The 20,567-nt window shown below is 38.6% G+C and overlaps 1 protein-coding gene and 3 non-coding genes across 4 annotated transcripts; all 4 read right to left on the bottom strand.

The window, feature by feature from the left end:
* Window positions 1-2,534: 2,534 nt before the first annotated feature.
* Window positions 2,535-2,608, bottom strand: TRNAN-GUU (transfer RNA asparagine (anticodon GUU)). The gene has a single exon. It is a non-coding gene; the product is annotated as a tRNA-Asn (tRNA).
* Window positions 2,609-5,205: 2,597 nt separating this feature from the next.
* LOC131223551 (small nucleolar RNA Z247) lies at window positions 5,206-5,309 on the bottom strand. The gene has a single exon (XR_009160528.1). It is a non-coding gene; the product is annotated as a small nucleolar RNA Z247 (small nucleolar RNA).
* Window positions 5,310-7,628: 2,319 nt separating this feature from the next.
* Window positions 7,629-7,702, bottom strand: TRNAN-GUU (transfer RNA asparagine (anticodon GUU)). The gene has a single exon. It is a non-coding gene; the product is annotated as a tRNA-Asn (tRNA).
* Window positions 7,703-10,327: 2,625 nt separating this feature from the next.
* Window positions 10,328-20,346, bottom strand: LOC131240615 (lactoylglutathione lyase GLX1). The gene is made up of 9 exons (XM_058238935.1): window positions 20,219-20,346; window positions 17,469-17,615; window positions 17,234-17,358; window positions 16,977-17,041; window positions 16,250-16,462; window positions 12,868-12,915; window positions 12,662-12,769; window positions 12,424-12,576; window positions 10,328-10,438 (listed from the first exon to the last, which is right to left on the bottom strand). Exons 2-9 carry the CDS (start codon window positions 17,591-17,593, stop codon window positions 10,388-10,390), a joined length of 888 nt encoding a protein of 295 aa, XP_058094918.1. The 5' UTR covers window positions 17,594-17,615; window positions 20,219-20,346; the 3' UTR covers window positions 10,328-10,387.
* Window positions 20,347-20,567: the final 221 nt, after the last annotated feature.

Here is a 20,567-nt window from a genome sequence, read left to right on the forward strand (position 1 = left end):
CCCCAAAATGGCGCTTCTTCAACTTACGAGTGACAGCTGATGTTGATTAATGGCAGGTTGGAGTCTCCAATCCATTCATTCTTCACCATTTATCACTTCTCCCCCTCAGAAAGTAATGGGCAAATGAAAATTTCAAGGTGATGATTCTTCTCGACACCTGTGTATGTTTCTGGGATTATATGATCTGTTTCACTGGAACAACAATATACACCTTTTTGCTCATGACCTTTGTCATCATTTTTTTATATTGGTTTAGACCATTCTAGTTTTTTATTGTGGTGGGTCACCAGGCCCACCACCATCTCACCAACCAAATGACCTGGAAAATCAGGTGGGTCACGCATGTACATAAGCAATCGACAGCCCAAAAAGAGTTTGCAACCATCCACAGTGCAGACAATTGACCGCCCATATTGTTCAACCAGGTCATCAAAATGGTGGGACCAACCTGATGCTTGGCACTGAAAAACCATTCATAGTTGTGTGCATGTGCCTATCTATGCTGTTTTAGCTGTCCTCCAGAAATATCACCAGAGTGCATGAATTCCTGTTGCCTGTACAAATATGTTAGTTGAACAGCAGCTAAATGCCTCGGGAGGGACTTTGTCGAGGGAAAGCATAGTGTTACTCTTACCAGGAAACAGAGTATAGACCATTCTATGAGGGATGTGGTTCAAAACCCAGCAAGATAGCACTCAAAGAAAGCAACTTGAAAATTAGCTTAATCTTGAGGTGCAATGCTATGAGATTGTTGGTTTTTTCTCTTTTATCTTTTTTCTTTTTCGGAAGGCCGGTATCTTGGCAAGGCAAAATGCCTGGAGATCAGCTGACCATGGATTGATCTTCGAAGTTTTTAAGGTCGCTGCTGCAATCTTCAGTTGGATTATGATTTTGGAAATTGCCATGCTTGCACCCTTCAAAAAGAAGAAAGGAAAAGAAGCCATGTTTGTACACTTGAAACAAAAGGCAAAAAAAAAAAGAATAAGAAAAAAGTGCCATTGAAAAGAGAATATCATTTCATTTGGTCTATAATTACCAACAATGCAATGCAGGATATAGTGCAGCATATTGAGATGTTCAATTGTACAAGTGGGGATGTTGTTCAGTGATCTAGAACATTGGCTTGTTGGGTCCAACGTGGATTGGAAGATCCTTGCCAACCAAACTGTTGAACGCCTTTTTTTTTTTTTGGTTGAATGTGGACCATTGCTATGTTGTTCATCCTAAATGTATATTTCATTGTCATCATCATCATAATCAACATAGTACCTTTATTTGAGCTATTTGAGGCTGACTTGTCCGACCTTATATCACATAGGGCTGCAAATGGTCAGGTTTAGGGTGGGGTTAGCTAAAATCAAACCCGCCCATTTACTAAATGGCCCTGGTTTTAAATTTCAGACCCACCCTCTTTAATTAAATGGGCGGATCTGGGTCAGGTCTGAGTTAACCCATCAGACTCATTTATAAACGGGTCTGGGTCTGGGTCTGGTAGAGGGAGATCCGCTCAGTCCCATTTATAAGTGGATTGGGTCTAACGGGTCTCCTTTTCTTATATTACTTGTTAAGGTATGCAAACCTTTTTACCGGGTTTAAAACCATGTTTGGATCTCCTTTTCATATATTACTTGTTAACGTATGCAAGCATTTTTACTGGGTTTAAAACCATGTTTGGATAGGTTTGAACCTAGATGAGTCCCTTGCAACATAGACCAGACCTGTCCATTTACTAAATAGATATGGGTTGGGTCAGGCCTAATATAAGGCAAACAGCCGGTCTAGGTACCCCTAATTAAAAGGTTTTTTTTTTTTTTTTTTTTAATCCTCTAGGATCCATCTTCAGCTTCACTAGCGTTCGTCTGTAGCAATCTAGGTGGTTTCTCTGCCAGTCTTCTAATAGGATAAAGATGCAATATATCCACTGATTGACAATTTGAAGAGCCAGCATCGTTCTATTGAGATTTGAATAACTGGAACATGGGTCCCACTTGCACAAACTTAAAATTCAAGTATACTTTGCATATCCTCTGATTGAAGATAATGTCAATTTAAACAGCCAGGATCGTTCTATTGAAAAATTGGAACATGGGTACCACTTCTACAAACTTAAAACCCGTATATACTTTGCACATCCTCTAATCAAAGAAAATGTCACTCAGAAATTTAAATCCCAAATTGACCCTGACAAAATAAATTTCATTTTTTTTTTTTATTAAAAAAAAGTACTGGAATAGCTCCATTTGGATAGCGTGGAAGAAGTGAATCTTCCAAATTCGAATCTTATTAAAGGAAAATGGTGATTTTAATCCTCTCCTAGGAAATATATTCATGGAACGCGTGAATCATCCACTTCAAATCCCATTGAAGAAAAATGGTGATTTTATTCCTCAGAGGAAATAAATTCTTTTTTCGTCAAAAGCACGGAACGGATCTATTGAAAAAAAAAAAATGGTGATTTTATTTCCTCAGAGACCTGTTTCTAATCTTATTGAAGAAAAATTGCCAAAGTTAAAAAATAAAACATAAAATAAGATCGCTAGAAGGAGGGCTTGAACCTCCGACCTTGTGGTTAACAGCCACACGCTCTAGCCAACTGAGCTATTCCAGCTATATATTAAAATTTACATATTTTCTAATATAATTTAGTATATTTCTCCAGTCTTATGATGGGCCACTCTCTGGATGAGAATGGACGGTTTAGAAAAACTAGCAAATATTCCACGTTCGAGTAATCTGATGCAGCAACACACGGAGTGAAATATCTCGGCTTCTGAACTATGGTTAGGCTATTTTCACTTAGGAGACATTGAATAGGTGATTTGTGGCACACACGTGTAAAAGATCAGCCCATTTATCACACGACTTTAATGAACATACCCTAGTTAAAATATTAGGCCTCTCCAAATGCATACATGGCTATAAGAAAGATGACAACGGTCCAATTGCCTTATAACCGTTATTGTAATAGTTTATTATTATTTGTTTATGGCCATTTATTTTGTTGGACATGATTAATAAATGCCATGGATCTTGTCCAAATGAGGGACGTGTGCCAAGGACGGTCCATCTGTGCGATCTTTGCATTTTGGTCTGTAAATAGCTGTAAATATCTTTCCATGCCTTCACTTAGTGCATCATACATGTGGCTCATTTGATTTTGATTTTTTTCTTTTTTCTTTTCACTAAAATTCACATTTTAGCATTCAAAAATCAAAACGTCAACTCCACCTTGAAAATGATGTTGGAATTAGAGTAAGAAATAATCAATATATATTTTCATATATTTAGATATTTATCATAGTTAGTTAGTCACTAGAAAACAAATAACCCTTTATTTTAAAAGAAAGAAATAAATAAATTCAAATGAACAACAATCAATGATTATTCCTTTCTCCCCAAATAATGCTCACACCCACACACACCACAATAGACACTTGAACCCATGATTTCAATGTTGAAACTTATGGTCTACCACTAATCCAAGAATAGGAAAAAAAACAAGATTCAACTGATCCCCACATTACTCAAGGGATCCAAAAAATCTTCGAAATATTATCCCTGTGAAGAAATTAGTTTTTCTCACCGTATCTTTCTTGTATTATCATATAGGGTTACAACGAATATATAGAGTTACAACCGTGTGGTGTTGATGTTGGAATATGGGAATGAGAGCTCATCGAATATTACATGGAAGATGCATTTTTGTGATTGTGGTTGAAGTTTATTTGAGTTGTATGAATGGAGGGAATAACATGCACATCCAAAGACGCGAAAATGATAATACTCCAGATTTGTTCGAATGAACTTTTCATACAGAGAGACATTTCCAAGCAGTGGTGTTGGTAGGTGATTAATGAGATATGGAACTATGTTGTAGAGAGCATAGATTGGTTTCTACAATGTGGCGGTGCTTTCATTCAGCTGCCCTATTTTGTTCATATGTAAGTTGTACATGATATGTGATGATTAATTCCACACTCTTCAAGAAACTTTGACAAGGAGCGATATTCACCTCCCTACTTGGATTGCACCTGCTTGATTTTCTTGTCTAATTGATTTTCAACAAGAGATTTGAAGATTTTGAACCTGGATAGCACTTACAATTTATTGATGAGTAATGGAAACATCCAAGTGAATATGGTGAAATAATCTACAAAATGAACATAGCACTGGTAACCTTCCATGGATGCTACTAGTAAGGGCCCCCAAACATCAGTGTGGATCATATACAAGGAAGTTGTCGTTGATGACATGGACCTTGTGAATGGTAATTTGTGTGCCTTCGCTGGTTGATATGCGTCACGAAGTGTATTGGTGTTCAAAGAAATCATTGGTAGGTGATGGTTATTGATCACTTGTGGAACAGTTGGGAGTGTAGGATGACCAAGCCGATGGTGCCAGTGCCGAACTGAGGTGTGTTCACCGATAAACGCATCTTTATTGCTTCCTACGTGACCAGTAGCTAACTGATATAGGCCGTTTTTACTCGTTCCTCGTAGAAGTGCATTCCCCATGTCCCGGTCCTTGATAGAAAAATAATTAGCATGGAATTCAAAAAAGATGTTGTTATCACTTGTAAGTCTTTGAACAGATAATAAGTTTTTTGAGATAAATGGCACATGTAATATATCATTCAATGCAGGGGGCTTATAATTAGATTTTATAGAAGATGATCCAATTTGATAGATTGGCAAACTTGTGTCATTTTCAATCTTCACAGTATCTTTTCCGTTGTAATCGGCGTGAATGGATAAGTTGGCTAAATTAGGGGTGATGTGATTAATTGCTTTGGAGTCGGGGTACCATGCTTCATTGAAGGATCCTTGATTTTGAGCAGGATCCTTGATTTTGAGCAGCATAAAGAGCATTTGGAGGAGTACTGTTTGTGCCATAGGCATGGTTGAATCGATGATAAGAGTGTAATGCCGAATGCCCACGTCGATGGCATACTTAACAGTTGACATGTCCTGATTCCGAGGGAAATGTATCAGATTGTTGAGGATGGTTCCCATGTCCAAAGTTTTAATTTCTCCCATGTCCATGATTGCCTTGGCCGCGCCCACGTCCACAGATATTTTGATTTTGACGTCCTCGATCAGTGTTGTGTGAGTTTTATTTGCAACATTGGCAACAATGTTGCTTGATTGGATCTGGGAGTCGTTAATGTGAATCTCCTCACTTAGCAGAAGGCCTTGAAGATTAGAGAGTCGAACTTGTGCATCTCGTGTGGTAATAGAGGTTACGAACGGGCTGTATTCATGCCCAAGTCCCCCTAAGATATAGAGAATGAGATCCTCATTTTCAACGGGTTTCAAAACCATTGCTAACTGGTCAACAATGCTTTTGGCCTTCAACAATAATCAGACATGAAGTTTGCACGTTTCTTTAATTGATGCAGCTATAATCAAAACTGCATAATTCGTGCCTTGGAGTGGCTCACATAGGTTGTTGCTAGATGCGACCATACTTTTCTGGACATTGAGAACCCAACAACCTGTGCACGCACTCCTTCAGTTAGAGAGGAGATTATCCATCTCAGTAGGAGTTGGTCTTGACGATGCCAAGCGACGTAGTTGGGATTGACTTCTCCGATGCCATCTTTGTCTGTGGATAAGAGCTATGATGAGCACGGGTTAGACCCATCGACAAACCCTATAAGCTCATAGCCCTTTACTACTGGCAAAAACAGAGAACGCCATAGAAGATGGTTGGCGAGAGTTTGATTGGCAAGAAGTGATGAATGTTTGTAGATAAGTGTGATAAGTAGGAAGAATGTGACACCATTGATGTGGTGTCATTACTCTCTAATACCATGTGAAGAAAATAATTTTTCTCACTGTATCTTTCTTGTATTATCGTGTAGGATTACAACAAATATATAGAGTTAACAGATTTGTTGCAACTATAAATTTTGAGGATATTCAAAATTTGATTTACATTAGTTGGCGGGATCAATTGGGATTGTGTATGACTTGGCGTGATCATGGAGATTCAATCCTACTAATTTGAGGTTGACTTTCTTCAAATCGTTAAGATTCCTTTATAATCCCAAATGCCTCTCACAAAAGGAAAAGAGAAAGAGATGATCTACCAACTCAGCCTCTCTGAAACATATAATACACACATTTGGGAGAATGTTGTATGAGAACCATGATTACTGACAGGAGACTCACACAAAAAACTTATGGAGAAAACTCATGATTTTTCTTTCCTCCACAATAACCCATCCCTCTCATCCAACAATGGAGATACCTTGCTTATAACCAACAAAAGCTTTGCTACATCCTCCACCTCTAATTCCAATGAATTTCTACAAAACGAAGGGGCCCAAATCACTTCTTCATCTCAAAAAGAGAAACATGTATCCATTGGAATATTTACCTCCATTGAAATTCTTTCTAACCTAAAAAATCTTCACAAAATGCATTTTCCGCAACCAAACATCCTACCCAAAACTGAACAGTTATACCATTTCCCAAAGGGAAACTGAGATTCTCTAGAAATTTATGTCTTAAGCTCGCTACCAATTTCCAAAGTGATACAAAGATGAGACCCTCATCCACTGCCCTCTATTTGCACTCCATATTTGTTGGCAATCACCTCTCTCCATAGATTTTCTTGTTCCACTCCAAACCACGATATCCATTTCCCTAAAAGGAAAATATTCATTTGCTAAAGCTTCCAAAAACTCGCTTCTCCTTCCTCAATCAGCTCACACAACTCATCTCACATGAGTAAATGAAACTTGCATTTTACTTTTGAACCTTGCCATAGAAAATCCCATCTTAACTTTTCTAGCCTAAATAACATTATTTTTAGACACTTAAAAAGTGACATGAAATAAATTGGAAGATTTGACATAGCCGCTTTAATAAGAGTCAAACAGCCACCTATAAATACATGCTTACTTTTCTACTTCACCAACTTTTCTTCAAATCTCTCATCACCAAGTCCCACAACAGATTAGCTAGATAACAAGACATAAAGAGAGCCCAAGATATGTGAATTCGAGAGGAGCGGCATGACATTGAAACTATTCGTAAGGCCTAAAACTTTGAATGCGGAGAGACCAACTCCTAACAATTCACTTTTACTTAATATATACCTTCTAACTTGCTATCGCTTCGTAGCAAATTATAATATTTTTGAGAAATAAATTATGATATGACAAATCTTGTTGAGAAAAAAAAATGGTGATTTTATTTGTCCATGGAAATAAATTCTGTTTACATATAAGCATGGGACAACTGAAACATCCATTCGTGGATCTTATTGAAGCAAAATTGTGATTTTAGAAATAGGCAAATCATTGGATTTGAAATGGAAAAATAAAAAATAAAAAATAATTCCTATGAAGAAATAAGAAATCATTGGATTTGGATTTGGATTTGAAATGAAAAAATAAAAATTAGTTGTCCAAGGAAATAAATTCTGTTAGCATATAAGCATGGGACAACTGAAACATCCATTTGTGGATTTTATTGAAGCATAATTGTGATTTTATTCCTCTGAGGAAATAAGCAAATCATTGGATTTGAAATGGAAAAAAATAAAAATAAAAATAAAAATCCTATGAAGAAATAAGAAATCATTGGATTTGGATTTGAAATGAAAAAATAAAAAATAATCGCTAGAAGGAGGGCTTGAACCTCCGACCTTGTGGTTAACAGCCACACGCTCTAGCCAACTGAGCTATTCCAGCTTGTTGTGATGATTTATACATTTAAGTAATAAATCCTATAATATTTGTATAGTGAATAGTTATGCGATTTTCAATAAAAGATATTGGAGAGGTGGTTTGTGGTGCACACGTGTGAAAGATCAGCCATTTATGATGCCACTTTCATGAACATGTCCTGTCTAAAATATTAGGCCTTTCCAAATGCATACATTGGTTGAGAAAGATGACAATGGTTTGATTGCCTGATTACTTTTATTAGTTTATGGCCATTTACTATTGGACATGATTAATTAATGGCCTGGATCTTGTCCACGTAAGGGACGTGTGGCAAGGCCGGTACATTTGTGTGGTGCGGAATGAGTGGAGATCCAAATCAATGAATTGATTATACAATCGTGCCTTTTAAAGCTTTGGGCTGTCGCCATTGTCAGCTGCAGGCATTCCATTTCCATGCATCCATGGAGCGTATACCACACATGTGGCACATGTGTGTGTTGATCCAAAGCATTCATCCCATGGACTCGTTTTTGGTTATATATATATATATATAAAGAAATCAAGACCCTGTGTCGCTACAAAAGAGTAGAACAACATGATTTATTTATTTATTTTTAAAAAATAATAATAAAGAAATTCGCATCCCGAACTGAGTTGTGAGCCTTTGCCGTAGATTATAGGGTTATGGCCAGCGTAAAGAAAGTGTTTTCTTGGACTATGGAACCTACTAATGGACGGTGTCGATCTGATCCATGTGAGCCATGTGTGCATCACTGAAATGAACGGTATCTGCTCCCATATCCATAGCACTCTAAAACGATGCTGCTAAATCCATAGTAAATGGTAAGTTATCAACAAGATGGGTTTAGGAATGGTCCTATCGTTCCCCGACTTGGCTGATCGGGTCCGGATCTCTTTTGTTCCACGTCTCAGCCGTTCGGGTACCCATCAGGTCTTTGGACCCTGGTTTCGAGAATTGACCAGGTAAGGTCAGGTCCATGTCAAAATAATGAGATTTAAAGTTCCATCAACATGAATGGAGTGGATGACTCACACGTGAGCCATTCAGACAAATATCATGGTATCCTATGGCTTGGCAAATCTTATTCCTCAGCTAGAATAATTCATAACAATCCATCGATGGCCTGGTTTTTATACGGATCATAAAACGTATAATCGATGGTTGCAATCCATGGGGAAAGGTGAGATAAAATCGATAGAAATGTCGTCCTAGTGTGGATTTTGGACCATGGGCAATCTAAGGCAGTGGCCAGTTGATGGATGATCCTCATTCACCACCTATGTTGAAGTGATTCAGTATTTTAAAAACCTTACAATTCCAATGTCGTTTTTTATTTCTATTTATCTGAATTCTAAGAAGATTTTTCTGTTTTCCAATATTCCAAACTATTGTATAGACGGGAGCACGGGAGCGTCCAATGTCTGCGACCCTCAATGTATCCTCATCAAGGTGGGGCCACATGATGGATGGCCAACATCAAAGGTGGGCTTCACATGATGGACAGTCCACATCAAAGATCAGCTCCCTAATGATGAATGGATCACATCCAAGGTAGGCCCCACATGATGAACATCCCACATCGAAGGCAGAGCCCTCACAATGGACAATAACATTGATGGAGGGCCCACATGAGGACAGTTCACTTCAGAGGTCAGCCCCTAGTGATAAACAACCCACGGTAGGTAGGCCCCACATGATGGACAGCCCACATCAAAATCTGGGCCCTCACAATGGACAATAACATTGATGGTAGGCCCCACATGAGGACAGTTCACATCAAAGGTCAGCCCCTAGTGATAAACGATCCACCGTAGAGGTAAGACCACATGATGGACGTTGGATATCACGGGCGGACCAAACAAAATTAAGGGATGGAGTACTTACATTGTTTGCCAAATATTATGTGCCAAGTAGAAACCAAGATATTAAGGTATAAGTAGCTTAAGTAATCCAAACGTGCCCTAAATGACCAACGTTGAGGCCACAACACGAATGGAGGGGCGCCCACTATCAAACAGATCCCAACTCCAATCACGGCACAACTCACAAGAGGCCCAATTCCCATGGATAGTTCTACGCTAGTTACTAAGACAATATAGTGATTAGATAACAGCTGTACAAAGCATGCTCATAATCATTTGGATGCTTGTAATGGGAATATGGGAAATGGAATTTATGCCAATTGGAATAATCAGCTATGCTTGTAATTAGAATACACTCAAAAATTGTGTTTGGATGCCTGAAATTTGAATGCATCAAGTAAATCAGTTTTAATTTCCCAAGTGTATGTGACATTTGTTATAATACTTGTAATAAGCCCATTGAAATATATACTTCGGCCAAAAACAAGGGAACCACTTTCGAAAATCCCACCATTTTTTGGCACTTTTGAGAGGATTTCAATTCACATAGTTTTGCTGCATTCCATTTCGCATTGGTTCCAATAGCCACCGTTTACCATCAACCAAATGATCTTTTTTGCCTACGTGCATCCATTTACCACCGATTACAACGAAACAACCAACAACCACAGTTGATAGTTTCAGACCACAAAGTTTATTAGCCACACACACACACACACACACACACGTTCTATAGATATGCTATGATGGGTATGGACGATTCAGTTACATGCATGCATACTATAGTGAATTAGCAGTACCAACGGTTGTTCTCATTTCCATTGATCACTCTTCCTTCTGCAGCTCCTTCAGGAAATCGGAGTGGTCGACCAATACCTGAAAAAGAATGCCAAACAACAGATTAAACAAACAAACATGCTAATGATTACCACCAGAGTGTAGTTGAAGGAGCTACGCACAAGCCAAGAGCAAGCACCCTTGGAACACCCCAAGTACCTAGGCACACTCATGAGGAATCCATGTGCAAATTTATTCAATTTATTTTTATATCGTATATGTTGTACACACTCATGAGGAATCCATGTACAAATTTATTCAATTTATTTTTATATCGTATATGCTGTATATGTAGATACATATTCAATTTTTTAATAGTTGGACACGACTTTCAGAACTTACATCTACTCAAACATTCCAATGAATCCATGAAACACAAAAATTTCTAGTCCCCCAATTTCCCAACTACGAATAATCCTAATTTCACGAAATTCCCAACCCTTAAGAGCAATATCCAAATCTCCATTTTTTCCTAAATCCTGCATTCAGAACCCTAATCTTCCCAAGTTCCAACTGAAATTTAACAAATTTCATCAACTCCCCTAAATTGTCCAACTAGGCCTCAACCAAAATCCATTTTTTCAAAATCCCAAATCGTCTAACCTAAAATTCCAATTCTACAAAAATCCCAAATTCATCTTTAACATCTCCTACAACACAAATAGAAGCTCAAATTGCTTTCAAGAAGACCAATGTAGTGCTTAAAATACCAATAAAAGAAAGAAATCAAGATCTCATGAGTTCATGAAAAATTCTAAATAAATTTTGGGAGGAGCATTTTTTTTTCTTCATAGGACCAGCTGACTCTGTGTTTTTTGATGCATGCCTCGACCATGTCAGGGAGCAAAGGAGGAACAGCCACCACAATCAAATATGTATGCATTGTTCCTTTAAAATATAACTCTACAAATGTGTCAGCACAACATTTTTCTAGGGTTCCCATGTCTGACATCTCATCGGTATTAACATTTAAAAATAAAAAAGGCATCTTGTCAGTATCCAACACCAACATACTCATGTATCTAAGTCATACATCTCTCAATAAATTGTCCCTTCACACCAAGCAAGTTGAGGAAGGGCTATTTCATAAAAATATAGTAAAAAAATCATGCCAGAGTCTCTCAGCTAGAGAAGCAGATTCAACATGCGTACCGACATGGTAATAGAAAAGACAGGCGCACTCCTTCGGAGTCTTTTGACAGTAAACATGTAGGAAGTCTGAAAGCTTTCAAGACCATGGGTGGGGTGAAGGTGGATCGGGATTTCAGACAATGATATCAACATGATGATACAAACAGAACATCTTAGACAAGCAAACTCAAGTTCTTTTACTCTTGAATGGGATGACAATGATGAAACAAGCCACTGAAAATGCCTGGGAGGGCATACAAACATAAGCCCTCATACCTTCAAAAGTAAAATTACTTGATAATATCTAGTGTTGGTGGATTGAGCACAAGTATACACTACATGACCAAAGTGAGTCATAACAACTATCAGGTGCATATGTTTCACAGAAGTTGAGAATCAGATGAAACTACGGGTGCAACTCGGGCTGGTTGGGTCAGTTTGAGGGTGAACTTGAGCCTGACCCAACCTAACCCAAATTTTAACCCAAGGTGCCTAATCCAAATCGAATTTGAATACCAATATACTCAACCCTATCCGACCCAACCCAAATACACGTGATTATTCCTAACCTGACCCGAATTTGCTCAACCTAAACCCAACCTGATTCAAATCAGGTTGGAGTTTTCCAACCCTAACCCAACCTGAGGACCCTAACAACCCAGCCCGAAGTCGCGTTGGGTTAGTCAGGTTCGGGTTGACCCCAACCAAAGTTATAGCTCTAGATAAAATGATTGGATTAAAATCCATTAACTTGGTATGGAGTATCTCAAAAATGTTAAGCGGTTGCCAGATTTAGAGAACATAAAAGCCAACCTTAAATCAAAGTGATATATGCAAGCATGTATAAGACACTTATTTCAACACGACTTCCAGAATTGAGGAGAAAGACTGACCACTTTCCAGCCATCTGGATCAAGAAAAGAGGTAATTTTGGTGTTGATTCCGGGAATCGGTCCTGGTTCCCGAGTTATCTTCCCTCCTAGCTCTTGGGTAACTGCGTTAACCATCTCAGCACTTTTGTACACATCTTCAGTGCTAATAGCAATCTGGAAAAGAATACATTACGTGCATTAGGAATATATTTACTTAGAGATGGCATGTAAGAGACCTGGGTAAGTGATAGTGTCTAACCTGTGCATAAGCATTTCCTTTTGTGTACTCGGTCACACCATAATTATACGTCAGCTCCACAACAGTCGTCTCATATTCATCCGCATACCCCATCATAGCTATAGTGTACTGTCCAACAGATATCAATGACATTTCAGAGAAAGTACTTAGCTTTCGTTGGAATAAGATTACCACAATGAAATTCAAATGTCAACTATAAAATTTACCTTGTACGCAGCGTTATCAGACTTCCTCAGTAACTTCATTCCCAAGGCCTGCATAGAGAAAGATTCAGAAAGAGTAGTATTAATGACAGATCGAATTTGGTAACTGCTCCTTGAATTGAAGAAACGGGCAGGCATATAGCTTTTATATACTTGTGGAATACAATGCAGAAGTATTTAACTACCACATCGACTGCTCAAGGAATTTGATTTCAATCTTCCTGTCAGAAGCTAATGTACATGCAAAATGGTGAATAACAGATCCTTGGGTTGAAGCAAGAGAGTAACCACAGAAATAAAGCTTGTATATCCTTACAGAATATAGAACAGGGCTAGGGCAATGCCTCTACCACCACAAGTGCTTGGCAAATGTTTCTAGCTTCTGATCAGTGGCAAACATACAATATACGACATTTTCAATCACCAACCACTACCTATGGTATCTCTTATCTCTCGGAAATCACAGCAATGAATACATGCTGACTGAAGTTACTGAACCCCCACCACTTTGTTGTTCAGAAGCAGAAGAGAGATGGGCCTGAGAAAATCACACGCATCTGGATGGTTGAATTTACCATGCACGACTTTGCTATGTCTTTGCAGCTCAATCTGTAATTTTATTTATTTATTTATTTGGGTACTATTTGCATCCAAATCCAAACTCAAATGATCAAATTATTGAGATTTTCCATTAAGTTGATCATATGTCAAATTATCTAGCCACAGGTTGACTGGCTCATAGTTGGGAGTTTCTTAAGATTGCCAAATACCTCGTGACATGCGTGAGTGGATTAAAGGGGTGGTTGGGCACTCATGGTATTTAAAAACAATTGCGTAACGGTAATGGTGGGAGCCATTAATGTGATGCGAGGCTATAAATAAAAAAATAATAATCGAAAGATGAAATATTATTAGGCTGAAGCCAAATAAACAAAAAACAAAACAACCAAAAACAGAAGAAAAAAGCAAAAGAAAGAGGAAAGAAAAAAGAAAAAGAAAAAACCTACAACAGCAGCTACCCCACAACTGAAAATACCCCAGAAATTAACCAAATCCCCCAAAACTCAAGAGATCAAGGGGCCCAATATCAGAGGACAGGAGGACCCTATTGAAGACCCCAGCTATAGAAAGGCTTTTGTTGCAAAAACACCTATTGTTGCTTTCTCCCCAAATGGCCCAAACAGCCACAAGCAGCAGCGGCCTCCATTTCTTCCTGCCCAAGCTCTCTCCATCAACAGTGTGCCAAGAAACCAGGAGGCCCTCAATAAGAGGCTATAATGCCCATTTTGAAAAAATAAAATAAAATAAAAGAAGGCCCATAATGGAGTAATGGTCTAATATGAGGCTGAAAATTATGAGCGTTACAGGGCCGTAACTGCCATAAGGCTGGCAGTTACAACCACCATTACCATTATTGAATACGTTGTAGGCACTACATGCTCCAAACATCAATTGTCTGCATCCCTCCTTCATGGGTGGTGTCCAATAGATGTTGTAGGGCCACAGTCGTGTTGCCATGTGAGCATGTTGGTAATCATGTATTGAGTGGGTTGTTTGATTGTTTCTTATTTCACGAACTCTACTACCCGAACGACATTTCATGCATGGGTCCTTTGGGCTTTAGCAGATTTTCTTGCAACTGCCCCACCATAGACCCTACTTTGCTTTACCAGCCTTAGGAAAGTGCGTGTCATATTTAGGCAGTGGTTCAATATTAGGTGGCACCATGATCGCATGTTAGGATCAACATAAGCCTCTGCCATGACTGGTTCCAAGAGCCCAGCTAAAGGAGGAAGGTCAATGTCTGGTCTAGCAGGCGGCTGGTAGTAGAATGTTTGCCAATGTACCATCTAAAAGGGAACCCCAACTTGTTCGGATAAAGGCTAAGATGATGAACCAACATCCATGTCATCATCATCTTTTGCAATCAACAGGCAAAGATGGTTATAGTTAGAGTATAAGATGTATCTACAGCTGTACATGTGCAATTGTACATACTATAGACAAATATACGGATGGATGCATGTATATCCAGTTAACTGCGGGCAGTCGCATAGTCTGTTTTGGAGCAGATGAAGCACCTAATGTCCTGTGGATTTTTCTGTCCTTCTCGGCTCGGCCTTGGTCTTGGGCTCGCTCGTCTTAGCCTTGGGTCTCAATCTCCCACCTCTTGTATATTCATTCTCAATAGAATAAACTACACACGATCTTTCCATATATAATCCTTAAAGTTAACATAGTATCGGAGCCCATCTATGATGTAGGCTGTTGATCCAGCATCTTCCTCTTCTCTAATCGCAGATTTGTTTCTTCTATATGCTGCTGGAACATTCTAGAGCCACTAGAAGAGCCAATGATTCAAATCCCAGCCACCAGAAGTATCAACGGTTTACCTCCTAGAAGTCAATTGAAGTGCAGTCATGCCACTTGTCGCAAGTCAAATTTTCTGTGGAAATTTTCTTTTATTTCAAAATAAATATTCTCCATGCCTTTCCAACTCAAGCTACTCCTTAGAGCACCTTGAGTTTTGGCATTTGAGTATAAGATATGTATCTACAACTGTAGATGTATACATACCATAGATAGGTATATATAGATGGATATATGTGCATTGGTTGAAACCTCCTACAGATCTCCCACCACTTGTTTATGTACTCGTGATTCTCAATAGAATAAAAGACACACGATCTCCCCCAGTGTAGTCTTTAAAGTTAACAGGTATGCAAATCTAATCCTAGTAGAGAAGCTCAGTGTAACATACCTTTAATAATTCGTATCTGATTTGATTCTTTACATACAAAATTCATAAGCTAGATTAATACAATGAAAGAACCACACACAGATGTCTAAGGCAAACAAGTCCACTAATTTTACGATTTTCCACACAAGTTCTGGAAATGGGGAAATTTCAAGTAAACCTTTGAAGGTTAAAAACCAAGTCCGGATAAGACAGAAAACTATTGCAAGTATTTCAAGACTGGAAAGTCTTTGCTGAATCAAGTCAAATTTTGCATCTAGCAAGCTTGTCTTTTCCACTTCTTCCTATCCCCTTATCATTTTCTTTGAGAAGAGCAGATAATGAATAAAATAAGACCCAAAACTAGTGACTAACTGGTGAATGACATTCAAACAAAAATCCCAAAAAAAAAGAAAAAAAAGAAGTGAAATAAGATCTAGGAAAGAAAACTAGCAACCAGTAAAAAAGAATCACATGAGACATTTTGTCAATCATCATTTTGATTGATTCCGTGCTAATAAAAAAACGAATGTAGAAGAATTGTGTAAGCAAATTAAGATTCTAATTACAGAGTAAAATAAGCATTCCATGAGTAACTGCATTTATAAATTTAATCAACACAGAGAACATGATTTGAGACTGTAATACCTTTTCATAGAACTTAATAGAACGATCCAGATCACCCACGCGTAGCATAACCTGACACAGAGGTTCAGGAGTGGGGCCCCTCTGGATAAGCTCAAAAATGTAGCCATCTGGATCCTGCACAAAAGCAATGACTGTCTTCCCACCTTTTACAGGACCTGGTTCACGTGTAATCTTACCACCCTTGGCTCGTATGTCTTCAACCAATTTATAGACCTAGGAACCCACAAAGATTCTTATGTTAGAATATAGATCCCATATTATGTAATCAAAATCATCTGTTTCAACCAAGGGAGCAGATTCCGTGACTCTAGAGGCACAGCACTTTCTATTCCTCCATATCACTCTAAATACGCAGCACATATGGATAAGATCGAAACCGTTCATTTTGTGCTTCCAATAGTGAATGACCATGGTCCAAAATCACAATGTTTAGAAAGTTCTAGCCCTTAACATGGTCGTATACAATTAAACACTAAAAAACAAAAACCAGCAAGGGCTTCCATTAAGTGAGGAAAGATCTATTCATTAGATACTTAAGACTGTCCAATCAAAGAAAAATTTGGTCGGGGGTCAATCAATGGCAGAGCCCATAGGATGTATGGTTTAGACTTTAGATCATCATATGCATGTGCCACGTGTGGTACACACTCTATAGGCACAACAGTATTGTGCCTCCGGAGCCAAGTAACCCACTCCCTCCAACCATAAACTAAAAAATGATACACACATCTTGGCTTGCGATTGCAAAATGTCCAAAGCCTGTGCCAATATCATAACTCTCCACTCCATAATCTGTGAAGTAAAGCAAAAGATGTGAATTCAATAAGCAAATAGAATAGGAATTGAAAACCTAAAACATATGAACACCAGGCTGAAGTGTTTCACAAATTAATTAGGAGCTGGCTATGGTTAATATTCGTCTGAAATTATATCATGAAAATACAAAAATGCAGGACATATGAGTGAATAGGGTTAGGAACATACTATATGTCAACTCTACCACAAAGTGAGACTCTTCAGGCCCAAACCCAAGAAAAGCATTTGAATATTTCTCTTCTGGAATGTCTCTTTTCCTCAATAGCGTCATGCCAAAGCATTCTGTGTAGAATCTGGTAACATACTGAACTGTGTGAGACTGAGAGAAAACATTGCTCTGAAATTCCACATCATGATAATGAATGGATTCAAGATGAAATAATATTGCGAAAAGAAGGCATACTCTATGGTTCGATCAAGATTCCCAACTCTATAAACAGCATGAAGCATGCGACGCTTGTCTTTTTGTGCCCATTCTAGTACATTTTCACTACAAAGACCCGTTTCAGCTTCTGCTCCAGAGGCCATAACTCAACCGAATCTGATCTGTCTGTTCAAATTACAAAAATGTCAGCTACAACTATTTGCTCAGAAACAACAAGAAAAATGAACATCACCAATGACCATTTCCATCTGAAACATGAGGCATTGATTATGACTACCATAAATTGAATTTCTATTCAATCACATCGAAATTGGGAACAAACGACAATACCAATGAAATGTCATGTAAAATGCCCTAGATGCCTGTTGCATCATTAAATCCAGTACAGAATAGAATTCAATTGCAAAGCAAAATTGTTGATGTTAAAGACTCCTTTCAGCAAATTACTTGACATCTCATAACTTGCCCATTTTCATTCAAATTAAATTTCTGTATGACTTATAGCAAAAATCCAATGAAGATACAGTTCTCCATCAGGACAAGTTCTGTGCGGATCACAATTTAAACAGATTATTACACCTCAATTTAAGTAATTAGAGGAAGGTTGGGTACTTGTTATGGATTTCAGGGTTCTGTAACAAGTTGGATGATTATGGGAAGGGTTATGGATTCCATGGTATCATAAGATCTGGGTTCCCACTCTCTCTTGTACTTGTTATGGATTCCACAGAAGTTAATTAGATGATTGATCGTTTTGCATCATGCACCAATTGAACTGTGCTTAGCAATTCAAACCATGCAACAATACAAACGAGTAATGCACCAACCGAAACACTTGGCATCTTGCACAAATCAAACCATGAAACAATACAAAAGAGCGCTTCAATGATGGCTCATGGGTCAAGTTCAATCAATGAGAAAGAATATGGCTTTGGTAGACATTAAAGAGATGAGTTCCCAAACCATTATCATGTCAATTCATGTTCTGACACTCATGAGCATATTCATAAAGATATCCAGAACCCGTGCAGAAAATTACTCATATTTTACTAACCATTTGGCCAGATTACCATGCTGTGTTTAAGCCCTGTGACAGTGGTGCATGCAAGAAAGGTATCATGATGGTTTTCTAGAAGTCCTGAGATGTATTGGACTATAATTCGAACCGTGCTTGGGTCCTGCTCAATCCAGCCAACTTAAGTGAATCTAAAAGCCCCAAGACTAATGGAACACGTCAAGCTAGACCCTTAAACCCCTAGAGATCATAGCATTCCACCATGCTCCACAGCCAAAGCCCGTGGCAGCCTACTCTCAAGTGGAACTTGCTCTATTTTCTTTTCCACATAGCCCTTTCAATTCAACCTTATGGCAGCTCTTACTCTGGTCCAGATTGCCCTTTTCATCAGTCACCCCCTTCAGGATTCAAACACAGGACGTGGTGTTGGCTCTGATACCAAATGTTAAGATCTTAACCAATACACCAAAAGCCCAATAATTGACGAAACATGCATGGGTTTGCAACTTGGTTTTTACGCATCACTCCGATACAGCCATACTGTTCATGGACGGACCAGGCCCACAAACCAGACAATGTCAAAACAACAATGCAAACAGTGGATTTTTTAAATTTTGGCCATTGTCCACCAGATGAATGATTTTGATCACAGAAAGGCAGATCCTGCCTGCATTGTGCAAGATCTCTATTTTAGTTTATCCCAGATCGATCAAGCATCAGTCCATTTTCCGACTTCCGCAGGAAATGCAATATCTACTCCCTCGCTTTCTAGAAAGTGGATTGCCTGTTGCAACCGCTGCAGGGATAACCTTGTGGCACGATGTGGCCCAAGCTCTGTGGGGCCGACCGTATGTACGTGTTTTATTCACGCCGTCCATTCGTTTTGCCAGCTCATTTTAGGGCATGAACCCAAAAACAATGCAGATCCAAAGCTCAGTGAACCACACAACAGAAAACAGTGGGGATTGAACACCCGCCGTTGAAAGCCTCTTAGGGGACACCGTGATATTTTATTTTCCATCCAACCTGTTCATTATGTCACAGAAACCTGGATAAAGGGAAAACACATATATAAGCTTGATCCAAAACTTCCATGGCTCCCAAGAAGTTTTCAACCAGTGGGCGTTCAATCCCCCGTCTTCTGTAGTGTGGTCCACTTGAGTTTTCGATCTGCATCATTTTTGGCCTCATGTCCTAAAATGAGCTGGAAAAACGGATGGACGTTGTGGATAAAACACACACATCACGGTGGGCCCCACAGAGCCTGGGCCAGAGACGGGTAAAACAGACAATCCACTTCCCTATGTCTATCATTCAACCCTTTTATCTACTTGTGGGACCGGAACAGTACCAAAAGTAGACTATCAAAGCATAAAAAAGTATAAGTACATACCCAAATTAGACTATCAAAGCATAGAAAAGTATAAGTAAATACCCAAATTAGACTATCAAAGTATAAAAAAGTATAAGTAAATACCAAAATTAGACGATCAAAGCATAAAAAAGTATAAGTAAAGAGAAGTATAAACATTTTAAAAAATGGGGTTAAAATATAATTTCCATGATTTTCCAGTCATCAGCACTACTGGAAAATGAAAATCAGTTATCAATTTTCCATTGTTATCGAATATCTAACAGGAGAAAAAAAAAAAAAAAGAGTCATCAGACTCATTTAAGAAACATCTCACATTCAAACAAAAAAGCTTGAAAATCAAAATATAAAAAATCAAATGGGGAGAGAGAATGAAAGTACCAGGAAAAAAGAGGAGAAACGAAGCCCTAAATGAGAGCGAGCAAGAACACTGGCAGTATATTTATACACAGATGCTATTCCGATTCCCCAATCCGGGCAAAGCCAGTGGCAATGCATTCACCGTCCACGCGGCATGATGCGTGTGGGAGCGGAGTATGTGAGACTCCGGCCGCACCAAATACGGTGCGGTGCTTACCGTGGGGCCCACCTTGATGTATGTATTCTATATCCACACCGTCATCCGTTTTTCCATATCATTTTAGTCAAAATTCCCAAAAATGAAAGAAGATCATAGTAATCTAGGAAACATTAGTGATTGAACAGCCTACCATCGTTAAAAACTTCTCAC

This window comes from Magnolia sinica, chromosome 1 (assembly GCF_029962835.1).
Source record: "Magnolia sinica isolate HGM2019 chromosome 1, MsV1, whole genome shotgun sequence".
Taxonomy (NCBI): domain Eukaryota; kingdom Viridiplantae; phylum Streptophyta; class Magnoliopsida; order Magnoliales; family Magnoliaceae; genus Magnolia; species Magnolia sinica.